Raw genomic sequence first — 23,210 nt, 5'->3', positions numbered from 1 at the left:
AATCTGTGCCAGTGCTTGGTCATCCATACAGGAAAAAAAAAAAAAAATCTTGATGTTCAGATGGATCCTCCTGTTTGTGTCTTCTGCCTCTTGTCCTGACAGTGGGCATGACTGCAGAGAGCCTGGCTCTAGCCTTTTTGCAACCTCCCTTCAGATATTTTTATACATGGATGAGATTCCACCTGAGCATTTTCTTGTCCAGGATGAATAGTCCCAGCTCTCTCAGCCTTTACTCATAGGAGAGGTGCTCCGGTCCCTTAATCACATGTGGCCACTTGTTGCCCTCTGTCCAGTAGCTCCATGTCCTTGTACTGGAGAACCCAGAACTGAATACAGTATTTCAGGTGCTGACTCATCAGTGCTGAATAGAGCAAAAGGATCACTTCCCTCGTCCTTCTGGCAACACTCTTCCTAATGCAGCCCAGGATACCATTACCCTCACAGAGCAAGTGCTCCAGCCCCAGCAGTTTCAGTGACATTCCACTGGACTTGCCCCAGTTTTTCTATGTCTTTGAGGAGAACAAAAGTGGACATTAAATCCAGGTGTGGTCTGATGAGTCCTGAGGAGAGGGGGACAATCCATTGCCTTGATCTACAGGCTCTGCCCCTGTGGGGAGCTGGATACCCTCGCTGGACGTTCTCTTCTGCATATGTATTCACCTCTTCTTAATTTCTTTCTGTACATTCTTTTATTTAATTATTTTTCAGTCTAATTTCTCCTGAAAATTTCTATCACCTGTCCACCTCTCTATTGAGCCAGCTCTTTTCAGGGTTCATGTCCAGAAGAAACTGGATTTTGTCAGACTCACAGGAAAAACGATGTCATTTTAAAAAAATATATTAAAAATAGACTTTCTTACTTTCACTAAAACAAGCCACAAGACTTGAAATTTTGGGGTAATGGTGATGAATATTCCTCCTGCTTCTGTGCATTGTTAGTACAACAAATAAAGACGGGGTAATTAGAGCAGGCATAGACTCTGCAAATAGCTGTGGCCCTGCTGTGGGCTGCAGTAGCAAGAAAAGAGACTGTAACAAGAATTGCTTTATTCCCAGAACATGAACCAAAGGGTGTCTCTGGCTACCAAAAGATACTTTCCTCTTTCTGCCTGATTCCCACCAGGACATAAACCAGAATAATTTCCTTTCAAAATATCTTCATTTTCCATTCTTGCAATACATAATTAAAACAAGTGACAAACAAAAGTAATGCTGTATTTATTCACTGAAACACATCTGAGAGCTCCCTAATTAGCTACACAATGTTTACAACTCTGAAGAAAGTGGCTGGAAACCACATGCAGAACTCATTAAAGCTGCCAGCATTTTAATGAGTCCCTTGAGGAATGTGGTGCTAAAGTCTCTGTTACTTTGCAGCTCTGGTAAAATCTGGCAAGGTGCCTTGACAAAATGAAAGGCAGAAGCAGAAAGAAAAGTTACTTGGACTTTTAATGGAGACCAGTGTTAGATGCAAGACTGGAAATGGAGTTGGACAATATGTTCACACTGGAGCTCATCAGAGTAGAAATTCACAGGCTTTGATTAAAGACAGAACAGAAAGTCATAGACTTCTTCGGTATCAAACTTCCCTTACAGAAGTCAAACAGCAATCTCCAGGTGTTGGGAAACATGATTCTTTCAGTCAGCAATCCATCCCACACAGAATGTGGAGAGGAAATTCCATGGATCCACCTACACAAACTCATGTTTCCAAGAGACTGGCAGATGCACAGGACCTGCTCTCCAGGCCTCCATCATAGTGATCAGCCAAGACACTCTGATGGCAATACATGTGCCTGAGACGTTTATCACAAGCCTGCTGACAGGCTCCATCCTAACTCACAGCTCCCTCCCCTCCATCGTGATCCAGGTCATCTCTGGATTTATGTACGGGCTTAAATGTTGCATCTCAGCCCCAGTCCACTGTTATATAAGCCTTTGAACACCCCTTTCTCTGCTCGGTGCAACCAAACCCATGGGCTTAATGGCTTTTCTTGATGTCCTTCTACTTCTGAGGATGTTCCAAGTACAGAACTACAATATTTCACTTTATGGCTGGTATGACAACATAGTGAACACAGTGTTCTTTATCTCCTGCCCCAGCCCTGAAAGCACTTAAGGTCAGGTTGGATGTGGCTTTGAGCTACCTGGTCTAGTGGAATGCATCCCTCCGGGGGGGGGGGGGGGTGGTGGCAGAAGGGGAGAAGGGTGGGGGGTAGGGGGAATTCGATGATCTTTAAGGTCCCTTCCAACCCAAAACATACTCTGATTCTATCATTCTACGATTCCTCATTACAAAGGAGACGAAACAGACTAAACAAATGGCTCCTTGGCACTGACCCTCTACCTCACAAGTTCTTCTCCCTGCCACTTGCTGAGTACACTCACACATCACAATCCTCTGATCACCATTGTTTCATCAGCATTTGTTTATTCTTTTGGAGTGAAACCTTGAGTTTACCCTATAACAAAAATAGGATACAGGCTTGTATACAGTTTGAGATGCCCTTGAGTTCCCCACCTGGCCAATTCAGAAGAGTTTGGCTTTCTTATACTTTCTACATCGTATTTACTGTTGATGCAGCCCAGGATGCCCTTGGCCTTCTGGGCTACAAGTGCACACTGCTGGCTCATGTCAAGCTTTTCATCCACGAGAATCCCCAAGTTCTTTTTGGCATGGCTGCTCTCAATGAGTTCTTCTCCCAGTCTGTGCTCATATCTGGGATTGCCCCAACCCAGGTGCAGTACCTTGATGCAGGTGGAAGATAAGGTTTAATTTTTAAGAGTCCTGTGTGGAGCCAGGAATCAGACTTAATGATCCTTGTGATTTCCTTCTAGCTTAGGATATTTTATATGATTCATTTGCACCAAGTCAATTGGAGACAACATGAGGTGTTCAACCAGTACTTGAAGGTAGTCATCTCCCAATGGCATGTTCACCCATTTCATTAAAGGACTTGATCTCTATAAGTTTAATGAGGCTGGTCTCACTGTGGCATAATTTGAAAAAAGGGCAACTAGAATTGTCTGTGATGATCAAGGCTGTGACACCATCAGCATAGCCCTTGGTGTCATCTTGTCTGAGGAGCACACCAATACATAGAGGCAGTTTGAAGAAAACTGCCCAGGTTTGGTTGACAATTGAGAGTTGTGCTGCAGGATCATCTGAAATCAAGTGTAATTTGGCCTCCTAGGCATCTATAGACCACAAATGAGGTGTGTTGTCTCAAACTGCTGCCTGGGTGGTATAAGCATGGAGCTATATTATGAGAGGAAGGTGGAGTCAGAGTATTCCAATCCTGCAGAGGCAACATACCAGTGAAAAGGAGGTGTGTGAGTCTGAGCTTGTCTACCAATTCTCTCCCTTATTCAGCTGGCCAGAATGTTGCGTTTGAGGCTTCACAATCTCTAACCCAATTAACAGCCTGCCACTAATCCATGTAAGGACTTGAGACAATCCTCCAAATCTGCAGCCAGTTCTGCTGGCCTGGCAGTGGGACAGGACAGTGGAGGGAGGAGTGCTGCCACCTCAGGAGCACACAAGACACCAGCCTGGCTGCACGAGGCCTTTGGCAGCTAATGCTCATTGCACCAGAAGTGAGGACTGAGCTGAAGAGCTGGGCAGTGTGGGGAGGTTTGGCCAGGAGCTTGGCCAGGAGGTTTGGCCACTGCTTGGGCAGGAGCAGTCCTGCTGAGGGATTTGCAGCACTGTCCTTGGGGGCAGCGAGTGCTGGGCACAGCCTATACAAGCCTGCGGCGAGGAATGACGCTCCCCGACCCGCTTACCCTTCCCGTTCAGGCGCTGTTGGGAACAAGGCGTGGAGGCTGCACTGGCTGCAGCAACGCAGTCTGTATGCAGACGCTTCCTTGCCCACTGCCACTTTCGCTTCCGAGGTGGGACTTGGCGGGAGAGGGGTCCCGCCAAGTGGGGGTCCCTGCCCCCACTAAGTGCCGTCCACCGGGGATGTCCCCACGCTCCTCCTCACCCCGCAGCCCCCCAGGCTTCCCGACACGCACGGCCCATGCGACCCCCACCGCCCCCAGGGCAGCCAGACCCTCCGGCCGCACAGCAGGAGCTGGGCGTCCCCGACGGCCTCTCCCCGCCCCTGCCCGCCTTCCCCTGCCTGTCCATCCGCCCTTGCGTCCCTCCGACTCTCTCCACATTGCAGACGCTTCTCCAGCTACGTAGCCCTGCATCTTCCCGTTTGCCTGAACATCTCTTGCTCGGTCTCTCCATCTCTTCCTCTTCTGCCTCTTCAGTGCATCTGATTGTCTGTCTCTCCCAGCTGACGACCCCGGCTGTTACTCTGGTGAGTGCCTGCTTGTTTGTTCTACGTTTTGTTATTTGCTCCCTGTTGTCTGTTCATTGTCCTCCATCACTGGGAAGAGCTTGCTCCTGTTCAAGCCATCCCTCTGCCCATCACTCAGCCCTACTTCCGCAAGGAAGAAGAAAGAAAACACCCTATTTGGTTTCTTTGTCCACACTGTCAGCATAATGGTGGGGTGGGGATTTTTCTGATGCTGCTGACCCTGCCACCCCAGAACAGGAGAAAGTGAGGCAAGTGTATTGTAATCAGAGAAACTTATATGGGTGGCTTTGGGATACAGGTGGGGGAGTCCCATTCACCTTTAGGCACTTGGGCAGAAGGCAACCAAACATAACTTACCTGCACACTCCCCCCAGTGCCTTTCTGGGATTTGCTCTGTCACCATGGAATACCTGACCCTGCCTTCATTTCTCTCTCTGCCATTTTCCCCCACATTGCCTGGCCTTTCAGCCTGTCCTTGCAAGCTACTCCATGAATATACCCTCACAGGTGCTGTCTCTTGTGCAGCAGCATTCACACAATACTGCCTGTGGTGGGTCTGCACTCATCCCTTCTAAAATGGACCCTTCCACCTATCCATCCATTGTTCCATCTATTCATCTACTTCAACAAAAAATCTCCTGTCTCTCTTTGTCCATCTCTTCATCTGTCTGTCCCAAAATGGATCCCATCTGCCATCCTGTTCATCCAGACATGGATTGTTCATCACAATAAAATTACAGACAGCTACTCTTGCTTTCCTCTGTCTCCTGTTGCTATCCCTCAGTTCTCTTCAAGATTCTCCCATGATGGGAATGGGATGCAGACCTCTTCACTGCAGAGTCATTGCACAGGATTTCTGAATCCCTGGGTTTGCTCTGGCTGTACCTGGTGGGTACCTGGTGGCCTTCAGCCACACACATAGGACTGGGGAAACAGCAAGGAATCTTCACCAGATAAAGGCTACCTGGTGGTATCTCCTCTTACAAGAGACCCCTTCCTGTCTACAGGTCTCCAGAGATGTGGCGTGAGAGCTTTGGACTTCTAGAAAAATCCTACGTCAGTGGCGGTGAGCTGTGGATCAGACAGGGATATTTTGGGAATGCTCCCAAAGGAGGGTAAAGAAAGAGGGAGGGTAGGCTGGATCTTCCCAGAGGGAAACAAGGATTGGAATGGTCAAGGGGTCTACAAGATCAGGGTGGGGGACAGAGGTATGGAGGAAAAAGGAAGCTGAAATGTAGAAGTGGACACTGTTCTGTGGCAGGCTCATGCTAGACCTTCAACAATGTTAAACATGATCCATGGATAAAGACTTAGGATGCCCTTTTGCCATTGGGAGGGGAGAATCTGTCATTGTGTGCTATTCATTGGCCACCTAGTTTTAATTTCCTGGGTGGGAACACACACTTGAAGCAGCTCCAACCCTCTCCTTGTGTCATTCATGTGTGCTGATGGAAAGGTTGCATCTCTCCCAACAGCACCAGCATCCTTTTTGCTGGGGAAGGATCTCCATATACCCCTGTGCCCAGTACCTCTCTGTAGTGCAGTGGTGGATGTTGCCATCCAGGACTATGTGGCTGATGTGGCCTCTGAACTGATCTACCAGAACAAGAGTCGTACCTCCTCAGAAGTCATCTTTGTCTTCCCCCTCGCCCCCCACATGACCATCTACTCTTTCCAGGCCTTAAATGAGGATGCCAAGGTTCAGGCCTTGCTGCAGGATGAGGTACCAGCATTCAGGAAGGAATGGGGGGAAACACCAGACGGGCATGGAATGAGCAGCCCATGGTCTGCCTGGGGATCAGCTTTTTGTCCCTCCCCTTTCCGTCCAGACCCAGCAGCTGCACAAGGCTACAAAGGGCCAGGAGAACTGGGAGTACCTTCAGCATCAGTCTGAGCAGTCAGGCGAGGTGTTTGCCTGCTTCCTGGGTTCCTTGTCCCCTGGCAAGGAGATGGTTGTGACCTTACGCTATGTCCAAGAGCTGCCACGGAAGCTAGGTGGAGCAGCCCAGTTTTTGTTGCCAGCCACGCTGCATCCTCACTGGAACTACTACAGTGAGTAGCCCCATAAGGAACCTTCCCTCCCAGTCACACACTCTACAGAAGGACCAGAGCTTCCTCTTTACTTTACAAGCAGATCTAATGCAACCTTTCTTTGTATCCACAAAGAAAGAGACACAAATTTTCCCCCATGCAACCCATGAGCAGATCCACTCTTGTGTCCCTTGAAACGGATCCACACCTTCCCCACACATTTCACATAAACAGACGCTGGAACCCCTCTGTACATTTTATCAACCATCCCTAGTTATCCCCATATGTCTTATACATAGATGCCAAATCCCATATGCACTCAAGAGAGAGACTGTGTCATTGTCAGTACCATGTTTCTCCCTGCAGCCTGGAATTGTCTCAATAACAAGCCTCACTATAGCCTGCTGCTCACCGCCAGCCTGAAGTCACCCCGTGGTGTGGTCAATGCCGAGGCCAACTGTGCTCTTACTCCTTTGATCTACACTGCCCAGGACCACAGCGCTGCACAGGTATGGCCTCCTGAGGGCCAGGATCCTGGAGATACTGGGCAAGTGGTGTCATCACTGATGGCCTCCTGAGGGCCAGGATCCTGGGGATAGTGGGCAAGTGGCATCATCACTGAGAAAAAGGAGATGCACTGGGATTGGTGCTTGTGCTCCTGGCCTAATGCTGGGCCTGGGCCTCTTCCTCCTGTGTATGACCAGGCATCCCTTCTCTAGGTCTCACTGGCTGAGACCCCTCCAAGAGATGATTTTGAGCTGCTCGTGTATTATGGAGACCCCACTGAAGTCAGTGCTGTGGTGGAGAAGGGAGACCCTGGGGCCCCCGTTGGTGAGTTCATCAGGGGAGGGAGCATGGGGGCACCTCTGAGTAACAGGAGTCATTGAGGCACAGGAGGACACTGGGGACTGTAGGGTGAGAGGCTTCATTGGACAAAGATAGGAGGCATTCAGATGGGATAGTGTGTGTCCTAGGGTTCCACAGTGAGGTGCTGGGGACATTGTGATGAGGTATTAGATGTGCCAGGATGGCTATGAGGACCCCTATATTAGGGCTTACTGGGTAACCTGTATTGGAGCCACTGGGCTGGAGTACTGGGGGCAATGTGTTGTGCAGCTTGTGTACGTTACAGTAGGGTAACAAGGCACCAGTGTGGGTTATCAGGATCTCAGGGATGGTGTAAGCTGAGGGCACAATGAGGATCAGAACCAGGATGAGGAGAGGGGTCTCTAACTGGGCCTAACTGGGCTTTATCCCCACCCTATACCTCCTCCAGGCTCCCTGCTTAGTGACCCCCTCGTGTTGGTGACTCTGTCACCCAGCATCCCTGATGCAGTGCCTGGGCAGTGCCAGTCTGGGGAGTTCATCTTCCTTCTGGACACCACTTTCCTTGAGTGTGCGCAGGTACCTCCACAGAGCAGGGACCAAACTCAAGTTGGGGAGCAAGCTGAGAGGGAACAAAGCCAGGGCAGGTGTTTGAGACACGGACATGGGGGGGGGGGGGAGACAGGGGGAAACAGGGTGGGTAGGGGCAATGGTGGGGTCTGAAAGGGTCCTGGAATATCTTGGGTGCCTAGGAGAGGTCAGGACACTGGCTGGGGTCACTGGGGTCATCCAGAGGAGTCCAGAGGCTTTAGTCAGACCAAGATAAGGGCAAGGGCATCTGTATCCACCACTGGTACCTCCTAAGACCTGCCTGCAGTTTCTTTCCACAGGAATCCCTGCTCTTCCTTCTCAAAAGCCTCCCCCTGGGCTGCTACTTCAACATCTACTGCTATGGAGCAACATCTGTGGGCATCTATCCGTGAGCAAACATGGGGCAGGCTGGGTGTTATGTGTCTGGATTAGATGCTGGCGAGTAGGGCTGGATGCTGTGGGGCTTGACCGGTTGCTGTGAGGCAGAGCAAGATGCTGGAGGATAGGTCTGGATGTTCTGAAATAGGCAGATTGGTATGGGGCAAGGCTGGGTACTGGAGTGCATGGCTGGGTGGTGGAGGGCAGGACTGGATTCTGGGGACAGGATCTTTGTGGCACCATGGGAGAGCATTTATTGGGGTTCTGTTGAGCAAAATGTTGTAGGAACTATGAGGCAAGGTCTCTTTAAGACCTCCTATGGGGCAGGATCTTGCAGAAGATATAGCTATGGGGGTGAGTCTCGGGGAGCACCACGGCCAGCACAGGGTGATGTGCTCTGCAAACATGTTGTGCCTGCTGTAGGCAAAGTGTTGAATATACCCAAGACAACCTGACCAAGGCAATGCAACGCATCCCGTCCACCAGCTCTCGTCTGGGTGATGCTGACCTGCTTGGAACTCTTCGCACAATCTACAATACGCCCCAGCCCCACGGACATGCACGACAGGTCTGGGCACAGGAGCATGGAGGAGTGGTGGGATAGGTGTCCCCGAGGAGCACAGAGTGTGGGGGGAAAGAGTGACACAAGGGGCATGCTGGTCCAAGGTGAACAGACTATGTGGGGGAAAGGAAAAAAAGGTGGGTCCATATCTCGGGGGGGTTCTGTCCCCTGAGAGAATGGGTATCTCTCCTTGGGGGTAGTCTCTCTACAGGGTCTCTCTCACTTGGGTCCCTTCTGGGGACCTGCTGTCCCCATTTTGGGGTCTTGTGCAAGGTGTCACCATTCATTTATGTCTCCTATCTCCCAGCTCTTCATCTTCATGACTGGGCTACCTCCTGACAAGGAAGCCATTGCTGCTGAGGTCTGCCATCATCGCAACAGCCACCGGTAATTGGAACTCTCTGCCCCCAGTCCTTAGTCATCCCTTGATCCCCTCCCATCATTGATGAGGGCCCCTGTTCACCTGTCTGAATCCTTGAACCCCTTCAGTGTCCCAGAGACCCTTCCCACCCTGCGCAGCTCTGTCCTGTGTCAAGCCTCCACAGGGGAGTCTTTACTTAATACTCCCACACCCAAGGCACCCATCACAAAGTGAGGAGGGATTTGTACACCCTGATGTGCCCACAAGCTCTGCCCCAGCCCCACCATACTGGTCCCAGCTCTGCCCCAAGCTCCAGCTCTTCCCTGCCACCTCCTGTCTAACCCCAGCTCCAACCCCAATTCCTCACTCCACTCCTTACTCTTCCTCCTGCCCCTTGTTCTGCATCCTAGATTTGTTCCCCTGCCTAAAACTCCATCCTGTCTTCTCCAACTCTTTTCCTACATGCATGCATCCATCTCTGGCTCCTATTTCTGACACCTTTCTCTGCTTCCACCATAGGTGTTTCTCCTTCTGCTTCTCTGAGGACAGTGCTGCCCTGGCCATGACTCTGGCCAGGGAGACAAGGGGTGAAGCTACCTACGTCAAATCTGACAAAGAACTGGTAGTTGTGGTAGGAACCCAGGAGCCCTGGTTCGTGCCCTTCTTTCCACAGATATACTACTTTCCAGTAACCCTGGCACCTGGACTGCCCACCTGTGGTAGCCAAGACCCAGCTGCCCCAAGGAACCCAGGCACCCAGGCTTCCCCTAACTCTCTACCCCACTGCCCCACCCCACAGAAAACCCAGATGCCTGAACTTCTCCCCCCCATGGTTCACAGACCTGACTTCTACCAAGGAAGCCATCTGGCACCCCACACATCCCCGTGCTATCCAAGGAATTTGGACAGAGGGGCCGTATGCTGAACTCTAATGGAGCTGCCAAAGTGTGGTGTCTTGCCCTTTCTACCCAGGTGCTGAACTGCTTGAAAAGAGCCCTTAAGCCAGCAGCTGAGGGAGTCTCTCTGAGCTGGACTCTGCCCCTTGGCCTGGAGGCTGAGGTGCTGGGAGGCACACCTCGGTCCATCTTTCAGGGTGAACACGTCCATCTCTATGCAAAGATCCGTGGAGAAGCCCAGGTGAGAGCTGCCACTATGGTTATTTCCAGTTACTTCCTAATAACCTTGCATTAACTACTAGTAATCTCTGAGTAATTTCCCAGTACCTCCCAGCAGCAATCATGTATTTCCAGTAACCTCCAGTACTTTTCCATGTGTTACCAGGATACGAAAGTGGCCACCGGTGTCTTGACCTTGCAGTTCAGCCTGAATGGCCAGAATGTCGTTCACACGATCCCGTTCCCACTATGCCCACAGGGAGATGGCCGGTGAGAGCCTGTCCTACACATGGACTCCAGCTGAGAAAGGAAACAGATAGCTTGTTTATTCATTCCCACCTTCCAAGTACCATCCCAAACTGGGAGAGAACCCAAGTGTCCAAGCATGCTCTCCTTCCCTGCTTGGAACCCACAGGGATAGGACCCATGCACCTGGACCTCATTTCACTGCAGACAGGGGACCCATGCATCCACATCTTCCCTCTGCCCATTCTTACCCCTGAAGGGAGAGAACCTAGGTGTCCAGGACCAATCTCTGTCCACCTTTCTCCAGCACGGAGAAAAGCCAGGTAGTTGGGCCTCACCCCACTCTGTCCCCAGGCTGGCAGGTCATCGTCTGGCTGCAAGGTGCTTGCTCGGGATGTTGTTGGCAGACGTTGTGAGTGGGTCAGGGGATGAACCAAGGCAACGTGCAGTCGAGATCAGCCTGACTTCAGGGATCATCTGCCCCTTCACCAGTTATGTGGGGGTTCGCACATCTCAGTGGGTTACCTGGTACCAAGGTAAGGAAAGATGCTTGGGGGAAAGATCTGGAGGGGTGTCTCCATGGGATGTTCTCATTCCACAGGAGCCAGATCCCCAACCACAGGGCATCCCCAGTCTCATGGGGTAGGCCCCATCACCACCAGGTACTCCTTTCCCATGGGCTTAATTCGGTCTCTTTCCCTGTTTCCTTCAAAGGGCCCCTGGCACTGCTGCCACCCCACCAGTCACTGGTTGCCTGCCAGATCCTTCAGCTACGTGGCTCCATTCGCAGCTCTTCTTGCTTTCCTAAGAGCATCTTCATCCCACCTGGCTGGCTGACTGCAGTACAAGAGTCATGGTTTGCCATGCAGCGTCTAACCCATGACATTGCTGCCTTGGCTCAGAATGGGGCTCACTCAAAAGGTATGGGATCTTGATCCAGACAGGAGATTTAGGGATTAATTAAATGTCCGACAAGAGGGTTATGTTGTCACTCTCCATGTTTGCTCTTGGTCTGAAAACTAATGAATTTTGCCTTTAACCTTTCCCCTAATCATGCTTAAAGCTTAAAGTCCTTCAGCAATTATGGGACCCAGGTCAGGGACACCCAGAGACAGGTCAGGACCAGTGCTGCATCATGAATGCACATTTGGATGAGATGTTTTAAGGATATCAAGAGAGGGTTTGGGGACATGGCTGGGCAGGAAAGCTAGGAGAATTAGGATGAATTAGGGACGTCCAGAAAGGGTTGATGATAGGAATATTTTGGAGATATGCAGGGAGGTCCTCAGCCTGCAGGTAATTGCTCAGAGCACAGTGTTTTGGGCATTTTCTCAGAGCACAGGGGAGTAGAGAGGGGCCAGCTTTCCTGTGATTCCTTAAACCCTCCAGTTTACATTTTTTCCCACAGCACCTAAACCACCGCCACCATCTATTTATTCTCTCGAGTGTGTGGATCCCAAATTTGTTTTGTCCTCTCAAATTTTTGGGCCATGGGTCAGCAAAGCCATTGATGAGTGTCAGGAGCTGGTCGCACTGCAGAATGTAGATGGCTCTTGGACCCTCAGCTCAAGCTTAGCTTCTGCACTGCAAGTCGATGAGGCTGAAATCAAGGGAAAGATGCCTGGTGAGGTAAGGAGATAATCCTTTGTGGTGCCAGCGTGTAGACTTGGGGCAGTGGGAACACCTTGGCTGGTGGAACCCCTTGGAATCCCAGGGCACCCAGAGGTGAGTGAAGGGGTCAGGAACCAGAGTCACAAAGGAAGAGGTGCTCAACAATGTGAGCGGGTCTGAGTCATTGTTCTTCTACAGGTCACAGAGCCAAGCATCTGGGCCACAGTACTGGCTGTGACCTGGCTGCAGAAGAAAAACAGGTATTATCAAGACCTATGTGAGTTGCTGGAGGCCAAGGCTGTGACCTGGCTGTGCAGCCGAGCTGGTGAGTCTTGTTTTCCAGATCTCCACAGAATGGCTTCCTCCCTGCTCTCTCCAGTGAGGCCTGCTAGAGGCCTAATAGTGGACCTCTTCAGGACCACTATTTCCTGGGAGTCCTGTGTCCCCTTTCTTCTTTCTGCCTGTGGACCTTTCTTCCTGCCTTACTCCCATGGTGCCCCTATCTCTCCCTCATTGCAGCGTCCCAGCTGGACAAATGCCTGGAGGCAGCCAACACCCTCCTCGAAAACATGACAGACACTAGTATGGTCGGATCATGCTCCATTTTATTACCTGAATAGCCTGACTTTTATAGTGAACTTAACAGGGGCAGATAGTGTCTCACACAAGATTATTGGTCAAAAGCACTCAAACAACTACAAGAAAACAACCCCCTTGTGATTAGCAGTCACGTAGACCTTGTCCTTGAAGCCAACTACTGGCAACAATATTTTTCTAAATTCCTCAGCTGGGTGATGTGGGAACACTGTCATGGGAACTTCTCATAGTCGTCCTGGTAGCTTGGTTTGCTCAGCTGCAGCAAGCCATGGGATCTTTGCTGTTTTAAAAATCCCTCAACAGGAGCTGAGTGTTTTTAGGCTCTGAGCACAACACTTGTGCTGCAGACCATCAGCATCTGTGGAATAAAACAGGACCACAAAACACAGCTTAAATTTACCTGCCATGCTGGGATCCCACTGCTGATGTCAGGTGGGGTTTTACGTAACAGATGAACCCTCACTGCTTTTCAGATATCTTCTACTAGGTGAGCTGCATTTGTAGCATGCTGAACTCCTGAACAGTTCACAGCCTCCGGCATGTTTGGTTTGGGTGGGAGTGAGAGTTGGAGATAGCCTCTTCTAATTGTGCCTGTCATCAGCATCTCCAGACATGGTCCATCGTGGGCTAACAGAAACATGTTAGAGTGTGGGTGAATCACCATTTTGAGTCGCCTAGCCATCCCAGGATTTCTATGGACCACCTAGTTGTTTTCCTTCATCTTCATTTCCCTCTAAAGTCTTCACAGTCATGGGGAGGGAATCATCAGGGTTATTATTATGCTCATCTGCAATGCTGGGAAAACCCTAGGAAGGGGCCCGTTTCTGTGTCCTTGTGTCGACTGGGACAGAGTAAATGTTCTTCATAGGAGCTGGTATAGTGTTGTGTTTTGGATTTAGGATGAGAATAATGTTGATAAAACAACAATGTTTTAGTTGTTGTGGAACAGTGCTTATACTAAGACACGGATTTTTCAGCTTCTCACTCTAGCCTGCCATTGAGGAGGCTGGGGGTGCACAAGAAACTGGGCTGGGAGTGGACAGAATTAGAACAGCTAACCCAAACAGCCAAAAGGGTATTCCATACCATATGATGTCACGCTGAATAATAAATATGGGATGGCTGGCCAGAGTGAGGGCTGGGGCCACTGCTTGGGGATGGCATGGGAAGGGCATCAGTCAGCAGGTGATGAGTGATGCATTGTGCATCACTTGCTTTCCATATCCTCTTATCATTATTATTTATATTTGTTAATACTATTTTTACTACTATTACTATTATTATTATTTTTCCTTCATTTTCTGTCCTATTAAACTGTCTTTATCTCAACCAACAAGCTTTTATCATTTTTTTCCCCAATTCTACCCCCCATCCTACTGTGTGTGTGTTTTGTGTGCGTTTTTGGAAGGGGGGTGGGGTGGGAGGAGGGTGGTGAGTGAACATCTGTGTGGTCCTTACCTGCCTGCTGGGTTAAACCACAACACTCAAGACATGGACTTTCCCTGGGCAGACAGTGAGGCACATTCCGGGTATTTACTACAAGAATGCGCTAGGTGATGCTCCTTGCTCACTTAACCATCACTCAGCCACCTACTGGCAATCCTGAACATAGAGCCCCAAACCTACAGGACAAAACAGCCGATAAATGCAGTGCCAATTCTTCTACTGATACGAAAAAGGACATCTGCTATGATATGACATCACTTGGGGAGCATGTGAAGCATTTACTGTTACTGGAAAGTGTGAAGCGTTAGCTAGTGAAGAAAGAAACTTGGGACTCTATGAAGAACATACTTAATGATCTTTAACAGCTTACATAAACCATGGCACATAGGTATGATAATCACAGCAATAGCAAATACATTTAGGCCAGTTACGTTTGTTGAAATTTGTCAGCATGTGACTACAATATAACTGTGCTGTGATTAATTCTGATAATTGTCAGTGAATACCTATCAGAAATGTAGCTGCACACAAGCATGGTAAGTGATAGCAGTATAATGTTGTTTGTCATGTCCCCCTTAACATATTTGCACTGAAAAGCACTGAAAAGATCAGGTAACCCTACTGAAGCAGAGGCTCACACCTTCCAAATACCTTTGCAGTCAGCACCTCCAGACACTTTCCTTAGCAGCTGCGGTTTTTAAGCAACACCTTCACGTCATCTCCCCAGACACATTGTGTGTAACTTTGGTTTGAATTGACTGCTAATTCCCCCTTTCATGTAGTTCTTTCAGCAGGCTGGGCAGTCAGATGAATCCTCCCAACTGGACCAAGGACAGGGAATCCTTTCTATTGTCCTTTCCACTTGAAAGACACAAATCTTCACTCTGCTCCTGATGATTTAGCTGTTCACTCACCTGGGGAGCATGGTCATCATTTCCACAACCATTTGACCACCAGTTCCACGCTTCAAAAGTATTTCTTCTTCAGCAACTTGCCCTTCTTTGATATTCTTCTTTGATATTTCTTCTTTGATATTCACCTTGGTGAATTCCCCAAAAATCTTTGTCAGTCTTACATTGGAAATGAAGATGGGGTGGCTGCTCATGATTCTCAACCTTCTCCTTCATCCGGATTCTGCAGCTGGGACAGGGCAACCCTGGATATTCATACAGACTAGGGGATGGGAGGCTGAAGAGCAGCCCCATGGAAACGTATCTGGAGATTTTGGTTGATAGTAAGTTGAATATGAGTTAACAGTGTGCCCTGACATCCAAAAGGGCCAATCATATCCTGGGGTGCATCAAGGACAGCATTACTAAGCTAGTCAAGAGAAGCGATTGTCCTGCTCTGCTCTGCACTGGTGCAACCTCACCTTGAGGACTGTGTGCAGCTTTGCACGCCACAATAGAAGAAGGACATTAAAAAAAAGACATACCTGCTATCCTAAAAAATAATCCAGTTTCTGTCCATGTAGATCATTCTATTTCTCTGTGCTTTCTGCAACACTATCTAGAACAGAAAGTTAATAGCGTGTGGTGGTTTTACTCGGGTGAGCAGCCAAGCTTCACCACAACTGCTCTCTCATTCCCCTTCCACAAAGGGAAAAAGGGAGAAAATACGTTGTAAAGGGCTCATGGTTTGAGATATGGATGAGGAGATCGCTCAGAAATTATTTTGATGGGCAAAAACAGACTCAGAGTAGGGAGATTAGTAATTTTTTTTGCCTATTACTAATAAGCTAGAGAAGTGAGAAACAAAGGAAAGAAACCAAAACCACCTTCCCCTCATCCATCCTCTTTCATTTCCTCTCCCCAAGTGGCACAGGGGAATGGGGGTTGCAGTCTGACTATAGCACCTGGTCTCTGCTGCTCCTTCATGGTCACTCTCTGCCCCTGCTCTACATGGGGTCCCTCCCATGGGATGCAGTCCTTTCGAAACTGATCCTGCGGTGGCTGCCCACAGGCAGCAACTCTTCAAGAACTGCTTCAGATATGGGTCTGTACCACAGGGTCCATCCATCAGTAGCAGACTGCTCCAGCCTGGGTCCCCCATGAGCAGCTGCTTCTGCTAGGTCACCTGCTCCTGTGTGGGCTCCTCTCCATGGGCTACAGGTCCGGCCTTAGAATCTGCTCCAGTGGGGGCTCTCCATGGGCTACAGCCTCCTTCAGGTCAGATCCACCTGCTCCACCATGGGGTCCTCCATGGGGTGCAGCATGGAAATGTGATCCACCATGGCACACCATGGGCTTCAACCTGCTTTACCATAGTCCTTTCCACAGGCTGCAGGGGAACTTCTGCTCTGGCTCTTGGAGCACCTCCTACCCCCTCCTTCTTCATTGACCTTGGTGCCAGCAGGGCTGTTTCTTACTCCTCACTCTCCCAGCTGCTGTTGTGCAGCAGTTTTGTTTTGTTTTGTTTTGTTTTGTTTTGTTTCTTAAACATGCTTTCACAGAGGTGCAAACAACATTGCTTATTGGCTCAACTCTGACCAGGGGTGGGACCCTCATAGCGCAACTTTTGGATTCTTCTCACAGAAGCCACCCCCGCAGCCCCTTGCTACCAAAGCCTTGCCACATAAACCCACTACATAGAGTTATCAGAGAGTGTCCAAAGGAGGGCAACAAATATGTTATACAGTCTAGAGGGGAAGACATATGAGAAGTGGCTGAGGTCACTCTGTTTGTTCAGCCTAGAGAAGAGGAGTCTGAAGAGAGGCCTCATGGGGAGGCCTGCAGCTGCAGCTTCCTCATGAGGGGAGCGGAGGGGCAGGAGATATCTCTGCTCTCTGGGGACAGTGACAGGACCCAAGGGAATGGCATGGCGCTGTGAGAGGGGAGGTTCAGAATGGGTATTAGGAAAAGGTTCTTCACTAAGAGGCTGGTCGGGCACTGAAGCAGGCTCCCCAAAGAAGTGATAGTGACACCAAGCCTGCCAGAGTTCAAGAAGTGTTTGGACAATGTTGTCAGAATTATGATTTCATTTTTGTGTGGTCCTGTGTGGAGCCAGGAGGTGGACTCAAAGATTCTTTTGGGTCCCTTCCAATTTGGGATGTTCTGTGAGTATATGATCTTCATGGACATCCTTCAGCTGCCTTCATACAACTTCAATTGATGTATTTTAATTGTTAGTGGTCACTTGCAACCTGTTGCACTACACTGTCAATTTGAATGGCTGATCATTCTCCACATTCCTCCTTAACTGAATGATGACATATCAGTCTGCACTCAGCCCCACCATCATGTAAACCAAGCTAAACTTCTGTTCACAAGAGACACAGCATTTCATCTACAACATGATATATTTTGGAGCAGAGATCAGTCCATGTATGCATCAGTCAGCTTGTGTTGAAAATAAATAAATCAATATGTATATGTCCACACACTAAGGAATTATTGACCACTGTCATTGGAGTGTTTAGATGACAGATAAATTAGGCCTGTTTTAAACTTTAAAACAAAGCATAACTTGGTTCATGTTCATTAATAAAACAGAGAGACAATGGTTGGTTTTTAATCATTATCATTCAATATCACCATATATGAAGGCCTTAACAAAGTTATTCTATACCTGTTAGAGTATGACACAACCAAAGCTGCTCCCTGGAATTGAGGAAAGTTACTGCTGCTCAGATGACACTGATAATAATTTTCCTCAGCCCTTCCATCAACCGTATGTGGAGAAATTCCTGGAATAAGCTTTCAAGGGGACATTTTTTCCTCAATAAACAGACTCCTGATGTAATGTACACATTTTTTAAAAGGAAGGTAGGAAGAAATCCATGGATTGATCCTGTTATTGATCCAAAGACATTTGATATGTTTTTCTTCCTGAAGAGACTTTTAGGTGTACTCCTTATCACTCTTTCCCAAGGATATTTCTGCTTTTGATTTATTCTTGTTTTCCTGGGTATTTGGCTAGGATAGAGTTAATTTTCCTCCTAGTGGCTGGTAAGGTGCTGTGTTTTGGACTTAGGATGAGAATAATGTTGATAACACGCTGACAGTTTAATTGTTGCAGAACGATGTTTTGTAGACATTCGTAGTAGTAGTGCTGTTATCACTATTATTTTCCTTTCTTTTCTGTCCTAATAAACTATCTCACAAAACACACAACTCAACACACAAGCATTCATTTTAATTTATTTTTTTTTAATTCTCTCTCCCATCCCATGGGGCGTGGTGCTGTGTGGTGCTTAGCTTCTAGCTGGGTTAAACCACAACCAACCTTTTGGTGCTTCACCGTCCTTCTTCACTGTCCAGAAGGTGCCATGGTCCTTCTGCATGACTTGTGTGGCAAAGTGCTTAATGACAACTACTTTCAGCCACAACAAATAATTATCTTTTACAGCTAAAGGAGGAAACAGCCTGTAGTATCCTTACTGCATAAAAGTGTAAGGCCTATGCTGCTTCCTACTGACATCTCTCCAAGTTTGAGAGAGAAACACTACTGGGACTCTGACCTAAAAGGAACCTTGTAAAAATGCATTTAGGCATTATGGTACCCAGCACTGCAGCATGCAAAAGTGTCATTGCCTGAAACTAAAGTTCACAATGCTAAGATATGTCTGCCTCCTGGTTTGATAATAAACTGCATAAATTCCCAATGAATGGTATATATGTAAATTGAAAAGCTAAGGTCAAATGAAGCACAATGCAGGTAATGGAAATCCTACACAAATTTTTATTTAATTCAGATGTTGACAGAATTCCAGATCCCTCCTTACTTCAGTGTTTTTTTGATATGCAGTGCTATGAGAAGGCCTGTTAAATCTACTACTTCAATTTTAATGTGTTCACCTGGGGAGCACAAGACAACTAATCCCATTCTTGTTTTATTGGGGTCATTTGGGAACTATTCTCTATCATGTTCATAGGCAGGTCTACTGTGTACAGTTAGCTGAAATCGTTAAGTTGTTCTGTCCAACTCTTCCTTTTGTTCCAAGGAATAAAAATAAAGACATTATCCACTATTCTTACTATACGCATTAATGATGCTTAAAGAGAGACTCCATCTCTTGCCTTCCTCTATACCATACCACCTTGATTCCACCTATTCATTCATCCACCTAGAAAGTCTGATGCTTCAGTTGCATTATTTATATATAATATATATATTTTCTAAAAGGGGGTGTACTGAGCGTTGTGAGTTTATGTGCCAAGGTTTTGTCAGTGATGTGAAGGTGCAAGGGTGGCCTGTGTGAGAAGAGAACAAGGCTGTCCCTGTTGGGGACACAGACATTTCCATCTGGCTCCAAAACAAACCAACTGCTAAGCATAGGTAAGCCCATAAGCAATGTTGTTGGCACCTCTGTGACAAAATATTTAAGAAATGGTAAAAACTGCTGTGCAGCACATGTGTGAGAGAAGTGAGAAAAAATGTGATCGAAACAACTCTGCAGACACCCAGGTCGGTGAAGAAGAGGGGAGAGGAGGTGCTCTAGGTGATGTAGCAGTGATTCCCCCGCAGCCCATGGAGAGGATCATGATCCTAGAATCCTAGAATCCTAGAATGGCTTGGGTTGGAAGGGACCATAAGGATCACCTAACTCCAACCCCCTGCTATGGGCAAGGATGCCACCCACAAGATCAGGTTGGCCAAGGCCCCATCCAGCACGACCATCAACATATCCAGGGATGGGGCAGGTCGCCCCCCTGCACCTCATGGAGCAGTTCATGAAGAACTGCATCCTGTGGGAGGTACCTCACACTGGAGCAGATGAAAAGTGTGAGGAAGAAGAGGCAGACAGGGAGCTGTTATGGACTGACCGCAATCCCCATTCCCACCCCTCCTCCGTCACTTGGCAGGGACGAGTCAGGACTGAAGGAGTGAAGCAGAACCTGCAAAGAAGAGGGGCGCGGGATTCTACAAGAGATGTTCTAGTTCTGTCTTTGTTTCTTGCCAGCCAACTCTATTTTTAATTGACAATAAATAAGAGTAATCTTCCCCGAATCAGGTCTGTTTTGCCTGTTGCAGTAATGGGTAAGCCATCTCTCTCTCTTCACCGCAGCCTCCAAGATTACGTATGCCTGTGCACAGTGCACAGTGAAAGAACAAGAGTCACGGCTGAAACAAGGAAACCTCCACTGGACAGAAGGAAATTACACCTCACAATGAAAATGATGAAGCACGGGCAGTGCCCAGAGAAGCTGGGGGATCCCCATACTTGAAGACATCCAAGCTTATGTAGATAAAGTCATGACCAACCTTGTCCATCTTGGAAGTTAGCTTGCTTTTAGCAGGAGACTGGACCTCCAGGGGTGCTTTCCAACCTCATTTTCTCTACGGTACGACTATGTTCTTGCTGATCTTTAAACTCTCAGAAGTGTTTTCCCAGAAGGTATTTGGCAGATTTCGATACCAAATTGGTCCCTGAGGTTTGACTCAGTGAGGAAGTACAACAGTGTAAAATACTGACAGCATTATAAGAAGGAGCTGAGAAGAGGAAATTTATTTGCTGGAAGTCAGACTACATAGAGGAGAAACATCAGAATTAGACTTCTTTTTGAAGCATTCTGGCTTGCTGTGGATATATTGGTAACTCTTTGGAGCACTTCTTAGAGACTGGGTGTGATTGTTTTGGAGATAGGGAAAGAAGAAATGGATAAGGTCTTGGAAAAATGACTGGCTCATTTTTAAAACTCAAGTAAAAGCTTTAAGATGTTACTGAGGGAGTCTCTGGTTTTAAGGGACCAAGCTCAGCTTCCAGATAATGTCTGTCCATCTGTGGTATTAAAAAAGGATGTCCTATACTTTATGTGATAATGTGGGGGAAGAGGGTGTTCTATTTGCATGTGTGTTTTGTTTTGTTTTTTGTGTGTGTGTGTGTTTTTTGTGTGTGTTTGTTTTGTGTTTTTTTTTGTTTGTTTGTTTGTTTGGAGAAACAGCCATGAGATGCAGCTAATAAACGCCCATGTTTTGCTGACACCAAGTGCACCAAAGGAGAAAGAACTGATGGGAGTAGTGTGATCAGGATAGTCATAGTGTTCTCACTCAGATTTACCCTTTTCTTGAATATTTTGTAAGTTGCACTTGAAAAGAGAAAACCAGATGGCAAGTTTGGTATGGGCTATTTGTTGTCTAAGATGTGCTTGCCTTCCCCGGAAACTCATGTTGGTACTCCTTTTAATCATTCAGAAATAGCTGAAGTGAGTCTGAAATGAGTGTGAAACCAGATTCAAAGACACAAGATAAAATCTGGGAGATCTGAGTGCAAAACTAGCTCCACATCTCTTTTTAGGGCTAAGAGGCTTGGTATCTGGTAAAACCATATTGACTTGTGTCCTGTTGTTTTCCACTAGTTCTCAAAACGGGTCATTTCATGTTCTGCTAGCAATGAAGATTCAATGAACCACACAACAGTAGTGGAATTTGTCCTCTTGGGGCTGACCAACAGCCGCCATTTGGAGATCATCCTCTTTCTGATTCTGGTGATTGCCTACTTCTTGATCCTGTTTGGAAACGTTACTGTCATCAGCATCACTCTTGTGGACCATTTTCTTCAGACTCCAATGTACTTCTTCCTCAGGAATTTTGCCATTTTGGAAATCACATTCACCTCCACATTCATTCCTAGCACCCTCTACAGCCTTCTGACAGAGAGGAAAATAATTTCCCTGCCTGGCTGTTTTCTTCAGATGCTGCTTTTCTTTTGCTTGGGTACCTGCACTTTCTTCCACGTGGCGGCAATGTCCTTTGATCGGTATGTTGCCATCTGCCGCCCCTTGCACTACACGACTATTATGAACAACAGATTTTGCTTCCAACTGGTCCTGGCTTGCTGGGCAGTGAGTTTTCTCCTGATGCTTTCTCCTGCCATTATGTTTCTACAGTTGCCTTTCTGTGGTCCCAATGTCCTGAACCACTTTTACTGTGATGCTTCACAGTTGTTGCAGCTGTCCTGCACAGACACGTGGTTCATTGAAGGACTGCTGTTTATCCTATCAATTATCATTGTGCCAGGTACCTTAACAATAACTGTCATTTCATATGGTTGCATTATTATCACCATCCTACATATGCCATCTTCCTCAGGAAGGAAGAAAACATTTTCCACTTGCTCAGCTCACCTTGTGGTGGTGACTGTATTTTACAGCACGTCTATTTACAGGTATAACCGCACAGCGCAACGGGGTGGGCAGGGCTCTGACAAAGTTCTTTCTTTCTTCTTCTCCGTGGTGACTCAGATGCTTAACCCATACATCTACTCACTCAGGAACAATCAAGTCAAACGAGCGTTGAAGGAGAGCATGTCAAAGGCATTTTCTAGCTCCTGGAGGCACCCATGAGAGCTGGAGTAGACCCTCCAAGTGACTGAATTGTTGCCCAGATGCATCAGCATTGTGCAAATGAATGAATGACTCTGAATTCAAGTGGTTTATGCTTTATGCATGTTACATAGTACCTTTCTCTATTAGAAACCCAGATATTCCAACACAGGCAGGGTCTTCCAGTCCACCAGTACCTGCACTTGGTTTTGCCTGTGCATTCTTTCCACTCGGTTCTGGTGGGTTAGCCTTGGCTAACAACCAAATTTGCTCCCAGCTGCCCAGTGTAGGGCAGAAGAATTTCTTCCTTATATCTAATCTAAACCTACCCTCTTTTGCTTTAAAGCCACTCCCCCGTGTTTTTTGTCTGCACTCGCTGATAAAGAGATCATAACAATGTGTAACAACCACTGTGATGTAACATATAGACAAGTTAACACCGTGTGTTGTTTGTATATTTGAGGGTTGTTGTTGTTGTGTTTTTTTTTTTATTTGTTTGTTTGTTTTTTTGTGTGTGTGTGTGTTTGTTGTTTGTTTTTTTTTTTTAGTGGTGGAGGTGGGGATGGCACTTTTTTGTTTGTTTATTTGTTTTTTGAGATATTCTTCCTGTTTGGTTCTTTAAATACAGCTAGGTGAGAAGGTAGATTTATGTTTGCCCTAACAAGAGCTGAATCCTTTTGGACTGGTAACATCAGTAATTTCTCCTGTAAAGCTTGTTTACTGTCTTTACATTTCTTAGCCAGTGGATTTGGTTATCTTTACTGACTTTGATATCTCTTCTTTTTCTTTGTATATTACTTCTATGGGTAAGGATAAAGGGATGGCCAACAGGGCAGACATCCTGCTGGGGGTCTGTTATAGACAGCCAAACAA

The 23,210-nt window shown here is 47.5% G+C and overlaps 2 protein-coding genes across 2 annotated transcripts; both read left to right on the top strand.

Annotated features, from left to right (window-relative positions):
- Positions 1-4,076: 4,076 nt before the first annotated feature.
- On the top strand, positions 4,077-13,114 carry LOC311422737 (von Willebrand factor A domain-containing protein 5A-like; the record flags this gene model as incomplete). The annotated part of the gene is made up of 19 exons (XM_084496089.1): positions 4,077-4,310; positions 5,318-5,376; positions 5,786-6,033; positions 6,140-6,362; positions 6,708-6,850; positions 7,061-7,172; positions 7,618-7,745; positions 8,057-8,145; positions 8,559-8,703; positions 9,005-9,084; positions 9,578-9,689; positions 10,031-10,195; positions 10,340-10,443; positions 10,774-10,955; positions 11,134-11,340; positions 11,828-12,048; positions 12,229-12,355; positions 12,550-12,612; positions 13,101-13,114. Exons 2-19 carry the CDS (start codon positions 5,328-5,330, stop codon positions 13,112-13,114), a joined length of 2,412 nt encoding a protein of 803 aa, XP_084352215.1. The 5' UTR covers positions 4,077-4,310; positions 5,318-5,327.
- An 8,293-nt stretch (positions 13,115-21,407) lies between these two features.
- Positions 21,408-22,358, top strand: LOC311422736 (olfactory receptor 6E1-like; the record flags this gene model as incomplete). The annotated part of the gene is made up of 1 exon (XM_084496088.1): positions 21,408-22,358. The coding sequence occupies exon 1, from the start codon at positions 21,417-21,419 to the stop codon at positions 22,356-22,358; it is 942 nt and encodes a 313-aa protein (XP_084352214.1). The 5' UTR covers positions 21,408-21,416.
- Between the last annotated feature and the right edge of the window lie 852 nt (positions 22,359-23,210).

The sequence above is a fragment of the Aythya ferina genome, assembly GCF_964211825.1.
Source record: "Aythya ferina genome assembly, chromosome: 23".
Taxonomy (NCBI): domain Eukaryota; kingdom Metazoa; phylum Chordata; class Aves; order Anseriformes; family Anatidae; genus Aythya; species Aythya ferina.
Note: the sequence above shows the minus strand (reverse complement) of the source record. Positions and strands in the feature narration are given on the sequence as shown.